General features: G+C 45.3%; 1 protein-coding gene across 2 annotated transcripts in view; it reads right to left on the bottom strand.

Moving 5' to 3' along the window:
* The window catches only part of dnajc27 (DnaJ (Hsp40) homolog, subfamily C, member 27), a 53790-nt gene that overhangs the window by 34716 nt on the left and 6967 nt on the right, over nucleotides 1-12107 (bottom strand). For both annotated transcript variants that reach the window (XM_055865530.1, XM_055865529.1), the window contains 3 exons: nucleotides 9388-9457; nucleotides 5522-5686; nucleotides 5160-5282 (listed from right to left, as the gene is read on the bottom strand). In XM_055865530.1, the coding sequence (XP_055721505.1) occupies nucleotides 5160-5282; nucleotides 5522-5686; nucleotides 9388-9457 (358 nt within the window). The remainder of the gene's footprint in view (nucleotides 1-5159; nucleotides 5283-5521; nucleotides 5687-9387; nucleotides 9458-12107) is intronic.

Genomic DNA, 12107 nt, shown 5'->3' with positions numbered 1-12107 from the left:
AGACATCTACCACCCCACTACCACTATCAGATTAGAGACATAAAGGAGACATCTAACACCCCACTACCACTATCAGATTAGAGACATAAAGGAGACATCTACCACTATCAGATTAGAGCCATAAAGGAGACATCTACCACCCCACTACCACTATCAGATTAGAGACATAAAGGAGACATCTACCACCCCACTAATACTATCAGATTAGAGCCATAAAGGAGACATCTACCACCCCACTACCACTATCAGATTAGAGACATAAAGGAGACTAGACATCTACCACCCCACTACCACTATCAGATTAGAGACATAAAGGAGACTAGACATCTACCACCCCACTACCACTATCAGATTAGAGCCATAAAGGAGACATCTACCACCCCACTACCACTATCAGATTAGAGACATAAAGGAGACATCTACCACCTCACTACCACTATCAGATTAGAGCCATAAAGGACACTAGACATCTACCACCCCACTACCACTATCAGATTAGAGCAATAAATGAGTCATCTACCACCCCACTACCACTATCAGATTAGAGACATAAAGGAGACTAGACATCTACCACCCCACTACCACTATCAGATTAGAGACATAAAGGAGACATCTACCACCCCACTACCACTATCAGATTAGAGCCATAAAGGAGACTTCTCCCACCCTACTACACCTATCAGATTAGAGCCATAAAGGAGACATCTACCACCCCACTACCACTATCAGATTAGAGCCATAAAGGAGACATCTACCACCCCACTACCACTATCAGATTAGAGACATAATGGAGACCAGACATCTACCACCCCACTACCACTATCAGATTAGAGTCATAAAGAAGACATCTACCACTATCAGATTAGAGCCATAAAGGAGACATCTACCACCTCACTACCACTATCAGATTAGAGCCATAAAGAAGACATCTACCACTATCAGATTAGAGACATAAAGGAGCATTCTACCACCCCACTACCACTATCAGATTAGAGACATAAAGGAGACATCTAACACCCCACTACCACTATCAGATTAGAGACATAAAGGAGACTAGAAATCTACCACCCCACTACCACTATCAGATTAGAGCCATAAAGGAGACATCTACCACCCCACTACCACTATCAGATTAGAGACATAAAGGAGCCATAAACCACCCCATTACCACTGTCAGATAAGAGCCATAAAGGAGACATCTACCACCCCACTACCACTATCAGATTAGAGCCATAAAGGAGAGATCTACCACCCCACTACCACTATCAGATTAGAGCCATAAAGGAGACATCTACCACCCCACTACCACTATCAGATTAGAGACATAATGGAGACTAGACATCTACCACCCCACTACCACTATCAGATTAGAGTCATAAAGAAGACATCTACCACTATCAGATTAGAGCCATAAAGGAGACATCTACCACCTCACTACCACTATCAGATTAGAGTCATAAAGAAGACATCTACCACTATCAGATTAGAGACATAAAGGAGACATCTACCACCCCACTACCACTATCAGATTAGAGACATAAAGGAGACATCTACCAACCCACTACCACTATCAGATTAGAGACATAAAGGAGACTAGACATCTACCACCCCACTAATACTATCAGATTAGAGCCATAAAGGAGACATCTACCACCCCACTACCACTATCAGATTAGAGCCATAAAGGAGACTAGACATCTACCACCCCACTACCACTATCAGATTAGAGCCATAAAGGAGACATCTACCACCCCACTACCACTATCAGATTAGAGCCATAAAGGAGACATCTACCACCTCACTACCACTATCAGATTAGAGCCATAAAGGAGACATCTACCACCCTACTACCACTATCAGATTAGAGACATAAAGGAGACTAGACATCTACCACCCCACTACCACTATCAGATTAGAGCCATAAAGGAGACATCTACCACCCCACTACCACTATCAGATTAGAGCCATAAAGCAGACATCTACCACCCCACTACCACTATCAGATTAGAGCCATAAAGCAGACATCTACCACCCTACTACCACTATCAAATTAGAGCCATAAAGGAGACATCTACCACCTCACTACCACTATCAGATTAGAGACATAAAGGAGACATCTACCACCCCACTACCACTATCAGATTAGAGACATAAAGGAGACATCTACCACCCCACTACCACCATCAGATTAGAGACATAAAGGAGACATCTACCACCCCACTACCACTATCAGATTAGAGCCATAAAGGAGACTAGACATCTACCACCCCACTACCACTATCAGATTAGAGACATAAAGGAGACATCTACCAACCCACTACCACTATCAGATTAGAGCCATAAAGGAGACATCTACCACCCCACTACCACTATCAGATTAGAGCCATAAAGGAGACATCTACCACCCCACTACCACTATCAGATTAGAGCCATAAAGGAGACTAGACATCTACCACTATCAGATTAAAGCCATAAAGGAGACATCTACCACCTCACTACCACTATCAGATTAGAGCCATAAAGGAGACATCTACCACCCCACTACCACTATCAGATTAGAGCCATAAAGGAGACATCTACCACCTCACTACTCACTACCACTATCAGATTAGAGACATAAAGGAGACATCTACCACCCCGCTACCACTATCAGATTAGAGCCATAAAGGAGACTAGACATCTACCACTCCACTACCACTATCAGATTAGAGCCATAAAGGAGACATCTACCACCCCACTACCACTATCAGATTAGAGCCATAAAGGAGACTAGACATCTACCACTATCAGATTAGAGACATAAAGGAGACATCTACCAACCCACTACCACTATCAGATTAGAGCCATAAAGGAGACATCTACCACCTCACTACCACTATCAGATTAGAGCCATAAAGGAGACTAGACATCTACCACCCCACTACCACTATCAGATTAGAGACATAAAGGAGACATCTACCACCCCACTACCACTATCAGATTAGAGCCATAAAGGAGACATCTACCACCTCACTACCACTATCAGATTAGAGCCATAAAGGAGACTAGACATCTACCACCCCACTACCACTATCAGATTAGAGCCATAAAGGACACTAGACATCTACCACCCCACTACCACTATCAGATTAGAGACATAAAGGAGATATCTACCACCCCACTACCACTATCAGATTAGAGCCATGAAGGAGACATCTACCACCTCACTACCACTATCAGATTAGAGCCATAAAGGAGACATCTACCACCTCACTACCACTATCAGATTAGAGACATAAAGGAGACATCTACCACCCCACTACCACTATCAGATTAGATCCATAAAGGAGACTAGACATCTACCACCCCACTACCACTATCAGATTAGATCCATAAAGGAGACTAGACATCTACCACCCCACTACCACTATCAGATTAGAGACATAAAGGAGATATCTACCACCCCACTACCACTATCAGATTAGAGCCATGAAGGAGACATCTACCACCTCACTACCACTATCAGATTAGAGCCATAAAGGAGACTAGACATCTACCACCCCACTACCACTATCAGATTAGAGACATAAAGGAGACTAGACATCTACCATTATCAGATTAGAGACATAAAGGAGACTAGACATCTACCATTATCAGATTAGAGACATAAAGGAGACTAGACATCTACCATTATCAGATTAGGAGGTAATGTAGCCTGTTTCCCCCCCCCCCCACCCCACTTTGGTTCTGAAATCACCCACTTATTCACTTATCATTTTTGCAGATGAAGTGTTTGAGCTAATAATGTATTGATATTTAGCGTTTACAAACGAGCTATGACGTAGCCAATCAAAATATAAAATATAGCAACAACGAAGTGTTTGACATGCAGCGCGCCTCGTAAAAAGGGTTTGTTGTCCCTCGTTATGAAATGATTAACTTGACCGTGTATATCTAAATAAAATGACCATGTATAATGATTGTTTAAACTAGAACTACCAAAACTATTGCTGATGGTGAATCTGAACGATCAAAATAAAATATATTGGAAAGCCCTTTCAGCAGCCAGTTTGTATTTGAAAAGAAACACACATTTTCAACAGCGCATAGATAACAATAACCTAGAACATGACATAGGTTGTCACTCAACTAATGAAGCCATTTTAGCATTTGAATGTGCTGAAGGTGCCAGAACCCTGAGGTTGTTCGGTATTCAACATGACGTGTAGATCAATGACTGTCAACACAGTTACATGCAGTTAGACACTGACAAGGCGAGGGCTGACGGAGAGAGGGCTGACGGAGAGAGGGCTGACGGAGCGAGGGCTGACGGAGAGAGGGCTGACGGAGCGAGGGCTGACGGAGCGAGGGCTGACGGAGAGAGGGCTGACGGAGAGAGGGCTGACGGAGAGAGGGCTGACGGAGAGAGGGCTGACGGAGCGAGGGCTGACGGAGAGAGGGCTAACGGAGAGAGGGCTGACGGAGGGAGGTCTGACGGAGCGAGGGCTGACGGAGAGAGGCTGACGGAGAGAGGGCTGACGGAGCGAGGGCTGACGGAGAGAGGGCTGACGGAGCGAGGATAGACAGAGAGAGGGTAGACAGAGAGAGGGTAGACAGAGAGAGGGTAGACAGAGAGAGGGTAGACAGAGACAGAGAGAGAGGGCTGACGGAGAGAGAGCTGACGGAGAGAGGGCTGACGGAGAGAGGGCTGACGGAGAGAGGGCTGACGGAGAGAGGGCTGACGGAGAGAGGGCTGACGGAGAGAGGGCTGACGGAGAGAGAGTAGACAGAGAGAGGGTAGACAGAGAGAGGGTAGACAGAGAGAGGGTAGACAGAGAGAGAGGGTAGACAGAGAGAGAGGGCTGACGGAGAGAGGGCTGACGGAGAGAGGGCTGAAGGAGAAAGGAGAGAGGGCTGACAGAGAGAGGGCTGACAGAGAGAGGACTGAAGGAGAAAGGAGAGAGGGCTGACAGAGAGGCTGGATGCATGCTACATTTAGATCGGTTATGGGTCCGCAGACTTGATGCACATTTGAATAGGGGAAACGATGCGTATCGGTGATTCGTTACCCATCCATCTATGAGGTAGCCAGCTGTGTGTGTGTGTGTGTGTGTGTGTGTGTGTGCGTGCGTGCGTGCGTGCGTGTGTGCGTGTGTGTGTGTGCGTGTGTGTATACACACCTGGAACATCTCACTGATGCCTTCACCGCTCTGTGCTGACGTCTCAAAGTAGTGGAACCCTCTAGACTCCGCCCACAGCCTGCCCACTCCCTCGTCTACTACACGACGCTTAGTCAGATCCACCTGGCGGGCACACACACACACGTACACACACAAGTACGTACACACACACACACGTACACACACACGTACACACACACACGTACACACACGTAATTAAGTCCAATGAACCTTGTTATTGATTATTGCATTGTAGGGTTTTGAGTTTGCAAGAAAGGCATTTCACTGTACTCCTGCATGTGACATTAAAACTTGAAAAAACACACACACACACACACACACACACACACACACACACACACCTTGTTGGCACACACAACGAAGACGATGCTCTCCATGTTAACCATGGAACCCATCTCTTGTTTCATCTCCCCCAGCCAGCTGTCCAACGCATCGAAACTCTCCCTCAGACCAACATCATACACCAACACCACCCCCTGGCTGTCCTTATAGAACTCATTACGAACCTGCAGAGACAAAGAGAGAGAAAGAGACAGAAAGACAGAGAGAGAGAGAGTAGGAGAGAGAGAGAGAGATAGAGAGAGAGAGACAGAGAGACAGATAGAGAGCCAGAGAGAGAGAGAGAGAGAGAGAGAGAGAGAGAGAGAGAGCCAGAGAGAGAGAGAGAGACAGAGAGACAGAGAGAGCCAGAGAGAGAGAGAGAGAGAGAGAGAGACAGAGAGAGAGAGAGAGAGAGAGAGAGAGAGAGAGAGAGAGAGAGAGACAGAGAGAGAGAGAGAGAGAGCCAGAGAGAGAGAGAGAGAGACAGACAGACAGACAGACAGACAGAGAGAGACAGACAGAGAGAGAGAGAGAGAGAGAGAGAGAGAGAGAGAGAGAGAGACAACATGTGTGACCTGTTGCCTGTTAAAAGGGTAACCAGTGGAGCATAAACACCATTGTAAATACAACCTATATGTATTTATTTCCCCTTGTGCCACAGACTAAACATTTTGCAACAGAATCTGCGTAATGAGGGTTAAGTGCAGATTCTGTTGCAAAATGTTAGGTCTGTGGCAAAATTTAGGTCTGTGGCAAAACGTTAGGTCTGTGGCAAAACGTTAGGTCTGTGGCAAAACGTTAGGTCTGTGGCAAAACGTTAGGTCTGTGGCAAAACGTTTCGCAACAGAAACCGACAGAGTTTCTCCAAACGGGATTATCTACATTTGAGTCATTTAACAGATGCTCTTATCCAGAGCGACTTACAGCAACAATTAGGGTTTAGTGCTTTGCTCAAGGACACATCGACAGATTTCTCTTCTAGTCGGCTTGGGGGTTTGAACCAGTGACCTTTCGTTTACTAGGCTACCTGCCGCTTATTCTTTTCTATTGGACAGATGCAGGGGGGAATCCTTCCCCGTTTCATTCTGTTTGCTACCGTTTGGTTCTTAAACGATAACCGGTTTCCATAATGAATACACCCATGTTGTTCCTGTGAAGCAATTCCTTATGACACCAGTAAGGGGTGCTGTTGCTCCACAAATCACCATTGAGTCAAACGCAGTAGTGAAGTGCATCTCGTGTTTTCATTCGGTATCGACACAGCAGCAAATCCACAGTAAACACACAGACAGCGTGTCTGGACATGGACGTGGAGATGTTTTTCTGGTCAGACGTGTACAAGTATGTACCAGTATGCTAGAAGGTAGTTATATAACAGGACCATGATTCACGTTTTAAATATGTCTTTGAATTCAACTTCATGTGCCACTACTTTGGCCAGGTAGGTCTCTCTTGAAAAATAGATTTGTAATCTAACTTGACACAAATAAAGGTCAGATAAATCTAATATATTATTTATTTAACTAGGCAAGTCAGCTAAGAACAAATTGTTATTCGACAACGATGGCCGACCCCGGCCAAACTCTAACCCGGACGACGCTGGTTTTACGTTCTGACCTTAGTTCCTTTGGTTTGTCTTTTGTTTTAGTATGGTCAGGGCGTGAGTTGGGTGGGTTGTCTATGTTAGTTTTTCTATGATTTTCTATTTCTGTGTTTGGCCTGATATGGTTCTCAATCAGAGGCAGCTGTCAATCGTTGTCCCTGGTTGGGAACCATATTTAGGTAGCCTGTTTTCTGTTGGGTTTTGTGGGTGGTTATTTTCAGTCTTTGTGTGTCTGCACCAGACAGAACTGTTTCGGTTTTCACTTTGTTGTTTTGTATTTGAAATGTTCAGTTTTCCATTGAAATGACGAACGCTTTGGTCCTCTCCTTCCACCGACGACAACCGTTACAGCTAGCCCAATTGTGCACCACCCTATGGGACTCCCAATCACTGCCTGTGGTAATACAGCATGGAATCGAACCAGGGTCTGTAGTGACGCCGAGATGCAGTGCCTTAGACCGCTGCGCTACTCGGGAGCCATAAGGCAGTAAGGTAGTAAGGTACTCACTGACCTCATAGAAGACCAAAAAGGTACCCACTGACCTCATAGAAGACCAATAAGGCAATAAGGTACTCACTGACCTCATAGAAGACCAATAAGGTACTTACTGACCTCATAGAAGACAAATACGGTACTTACTGACCTAATAGAAGACCAATAAGGTACTCACTGACCTCATAGAAGACCAATAAGGTCCTTACTGACCTCATAGAAGACCAATAAGGTACTCACTGACCTCATAGAAAATCAAAAGGCAATAAGGTACTTACTGACCTCATTGAAGATCAATAAGGTACTCACTGACCTCTTAGAAAATCAAAAGGCAATAAGGTACTTACTGACCTCATTGAAGATCAATAAGGTACTTACTGACCTCATAGAAGACCAATAAGGTACTCACTGACCTCATAGAAAATCAAAAGGCAATAAGGTACTTACTGACCTCATTGAAGATCAATAAGGTACTCACTGACCTCATAGAATATCAATAAGGTACTCACTGACCTCATAGAATATCAATAAGGTACTCACTGACATCATAGAAGATCAATAAGGTACTCACTGACCTCATAGAAGACCAATAAGGTACTCACTGACCTCATAGAAGATCAAAAGGCAGTAAGGTACTCACTGACCTCATAGAAGACCAATAAGGTACTCACTGACCTCATAGAAAATCAATAAGGCAATAAGGTACTTACTGACCTCATAGAAGACAAATAAGGTACTCACTGACCTCATAGAAAATCAAAAGGCAGTAAGGTACTTACTGACCTCATAGAAGATCAATAAGGTAATAAGATACTCACTGACCTCATAGAAGCTCAATAAGGTAGTAAGGTACTCACTGACCTCATAGAAGATCAAAAGGCAGTAAGGTACTCACTGACCTCATAGAAGACCAATAAGGTACTCACTGACCTCATAGAAGATCAATAAGGCAATAAGGTACTTACTGACCTCATAGAAAATCAAAAGGCAGTAAGGTACTCACTGACCTCATAGAAAATCAATAAGGCAATAAGGTACTTGCTGACCTCATAGAAGACAAATAAGGTACTCACTGACCTCATAGAAAATCAAAAGGCAGTAAGGTACTTACTGACCTCATAGAAGATCAATAAGGTAATAAGATACTCACTGACCTCATAGAAGCTCAATAAGGTAGTAAGGTACTCACTGACCTCATAGAAGATCAAAAGGCAGTAAGGTACTCACTGACCTCATAGAAGACCAATAAGGTACTCACTGACCTCATAGAAGATCAATAAGGCAATAAGGTACTTACTGACCTCATAGAAAATCAAAAGGCAGTAAGGTACTCACTGACCTCATAGAAAATCAATAAGGCAATAAGGTACTTACTGACCTCATAGAAGACCAATAAGGTACTCACTGACCTCATAGAAAATCAATAAGGCAATAAGGTACTTACTGACCTCATAGAAGACAAATAAGGTACTCACTGACCTCATAGAAAATCAATAAGGCAATAAGGTACTTACTGACCTCATAGAAGACCAATAAGGTACTTACTGACCTCATAGAAGACCAATAAGGTACTCACTGACCTCATAGAAGACCAATAAGGCAATAAGGTACTTACTGACCTCATAGAAGACCAATAAGGTACTCACTGACATCATAGAAGACCAATAAGGTACTCCCTGACATCATAGAAGATCAATAAGGTACTCACTGACCTCATAGAAGATCATCAAGGTAATAAGATACTCACTGAACTCATAGAAGCTCAATAAGGTGGTAAGGTACTCACTGACCTCATAGAAGAAGGGGTGTCCTGCCATGTCAAAGATGTTCACTTTGATCTCTCTGTCACGCACCTGGACTCTGATGGAGAGAAGAAACACCCAATCAGTCAAACAGACTTCAGTCGTCTCTACAGCAGTGGTTCTCAACAAGGGGTACTAGTAGGCTTACTGGTAAAATGCACACATCAGGGGTACTTCATGTGTACTTCATGCAGAGCAGGGATTTCGTTAATTAGCATTTACACAATTATTATTGCATTCCCAGTGTTGATCAAAGCTCAGGACGCTTATATTCTGGTTCTGAGTTCTAAACACGCCTGCCTCTTTGCGAACAAGTGGAATCATAAACAGTTGCTTGTTTATTATGTTTGCCTGCCTCCTCCTGATTTGACCCCCCCCCCCCCCTCCCCTCTCTGGCGTCACAGGCCGATGGCCAGACTACTCCAGCTCAGAGTCGGTAGTGAACTAAAGATGCTACTGACAGTGGATATTGAAGATTAGTTTAATCGTCCACGACTCCTGCCATGTCTACAGGCATTCCTCCAAAACAAAGACAACCAGACTCTTGGAGAATAAAACCACACAACTGGTAAATAGTCACTTGTAGATAGATATATATGTCAGTCAGTCAGGTGGCGAGCTGCCGGTAGAGACTTCTACTGCAGTAATGTTAAAGTACTTTGGCTAGAAAGATGAAGCAGAAAGCTTACATTAAATGGACGTCAGCAGATCTCATCCTAACTTTCCAGAGGCTACTGACACAGACAGCGGTGTGGTGCTCTGTGGTGAGGCTGAGGCAGGCTGCAAAACGCATGCAGGAGGAATTTATTTTATTTAACCTTTAAATTTAACTAGGCAAGTCAGTAATTAAGAACAAATTCTTATTTTACAATGACGGCCGCCTACCCCACTGGCCAAACCCCTCCCCTAACCAGGACGACGCTGGGCCAAATGTGCGCCGCCCTATCACACTCCCGATCACGGCCGGTTGTGACACAGCCTGGGAACGAATCAGGGTCTGTAGTGATGCCTTAGACCACTGCGCCACTCGTTTTGTTTACCACTACATCACCGACGCAGAGCTGTAAATGTACACGGTAGTAACAGTAACCAAAAGAGATTGACATCCTACTACGATACACTCGTCTCCTTTATTTGAAATGATCTGACAGCAATGGAACTGAGCATCTGGTCTACAAATGATCAAAATACACTTGAGTGTACAAAACATTAAGAACACCTTCCTAATATTGAGTTGCAAAACTGCCTCTATTCGGTTCGGTGCGTGGACTCTACAAGGTGTTGAAAGCGTTCCACAGGGATGCTGGCCCATGTTGACTCCAATGCTTCCCACAGTTTGTGTCAAGTTGTCTGGATTTCCTTTGAATGGGTGGACCGTTCTTGATCTACACGGGAAACTGTTGAGCGTGAAAAAACACAGCAACGTTGCAGTTCTTGACACAAACCGGTGTGTCTGGCACCTACTACCCTACCCCGTTAAAAGGCACCTACTACCATACCCCGTTAAAAGGCACCTACTACCCTACCCTGTTCAAAGGCACCTACTACCATACCCTGTTCAAAGGCACCTACTACCACACCCCGTTCAAAGGCACCTACTACCACACCCCGTTCAAAGGCACCTACTACCACACCCCGTTCAAAGGCACCTACTACCACACCCCGTTCAAAGGCACCTACTACCACACCCCGTTCAAAGGCACCTACTACCACACCCCGTTCAAAGGCACCTACTACCACACCCTGTTCAAAGGCACCTACTACCACACCCCGTTCAAAGGCACCTACTACCCTACCCCGTTCAAAGGCACCTACTACCCTACCCTGTTCAAAGGCACCTACTACCATACCCTGTTAAAAGGCACCTACTACCATACCCCGTTCAAAGGCACCTACTACCATACCCCGTTCAAAGGCACCTACTACCACACCCCGTTCAAAGGCACCTACTACCACACCCCGTTCAAAGGCACCTACTACCACACCCCGTTCAAAGGCACCTACTACCCTACCCTGTTAAAAGGCACCTACTACCACACCCCGTTCAAAGGCACCTACTACCACACCCCGTTCAAAGGCACCTACTACCACACCCCGTTCAAAGGCACCTACTACCACACCCCGTTCAAAGGCACCTACTACCACACCCCGTTCAAAGGCACCTACTACCACACCCTGTTCAAAGGCACCTACTACCCTACCCCGTTCAAAGGCACCTACTACCACACCCTGTTAAAAGGCACCTACTACCACACCCTGTTCAAAGGCACCTACTACCACACCCTGTTCAAAGGCACCTACTACCCTACCCCGTTCAAAGGCACCTACTACCACACCCTGTTAAAAGGCACCTACTACCACACCCCGTTCAAAGGCACCTACTACCAAACCCCGTTCAAAGGCACCTACTACCACACCCCGTTCAAAGGCACCTACTACCACACCCCGTTCAAAGGCACCTACTACCACACCCCGTTCAAAGGCACCTACTACCACACCCCGTTCAAAGGCACCTACTACCACACCCCGTTCAAAGGCACCTACTACCACACCCCGTTAAAAGGCACCTACTACCACACCCTGTTCAAAGGCACCTACTACCACACCCCGTTCAAAGGCACCTACTACCACACCCCGTTCAAAGGCACCTACTACCACACCCCGTTCAAAGGCACCTACTACCACACCCCGTTCAAAGGCACCTACTA

The sequence above is a fragment of the Salvelinus fontinalis genome, chromosome 16 (genome assembly GCF_029448725.1).
Source record: "Salvelinus fontinalis isolate EN_2023a chromosome 16, ASM2944872v1, whole genome shotgun sequence".
Classification (NCBI taxonomy): domain Eukaryota; kingdom Metazoa; phylum Chordata; class Actinopteri; order Salmoniformes; family Salmonidae; genus Salvelinus; species Salvelinus fontinalis.
This window is presented reverse-complemented; position numbering and strand designations above follow the sequence as displayed.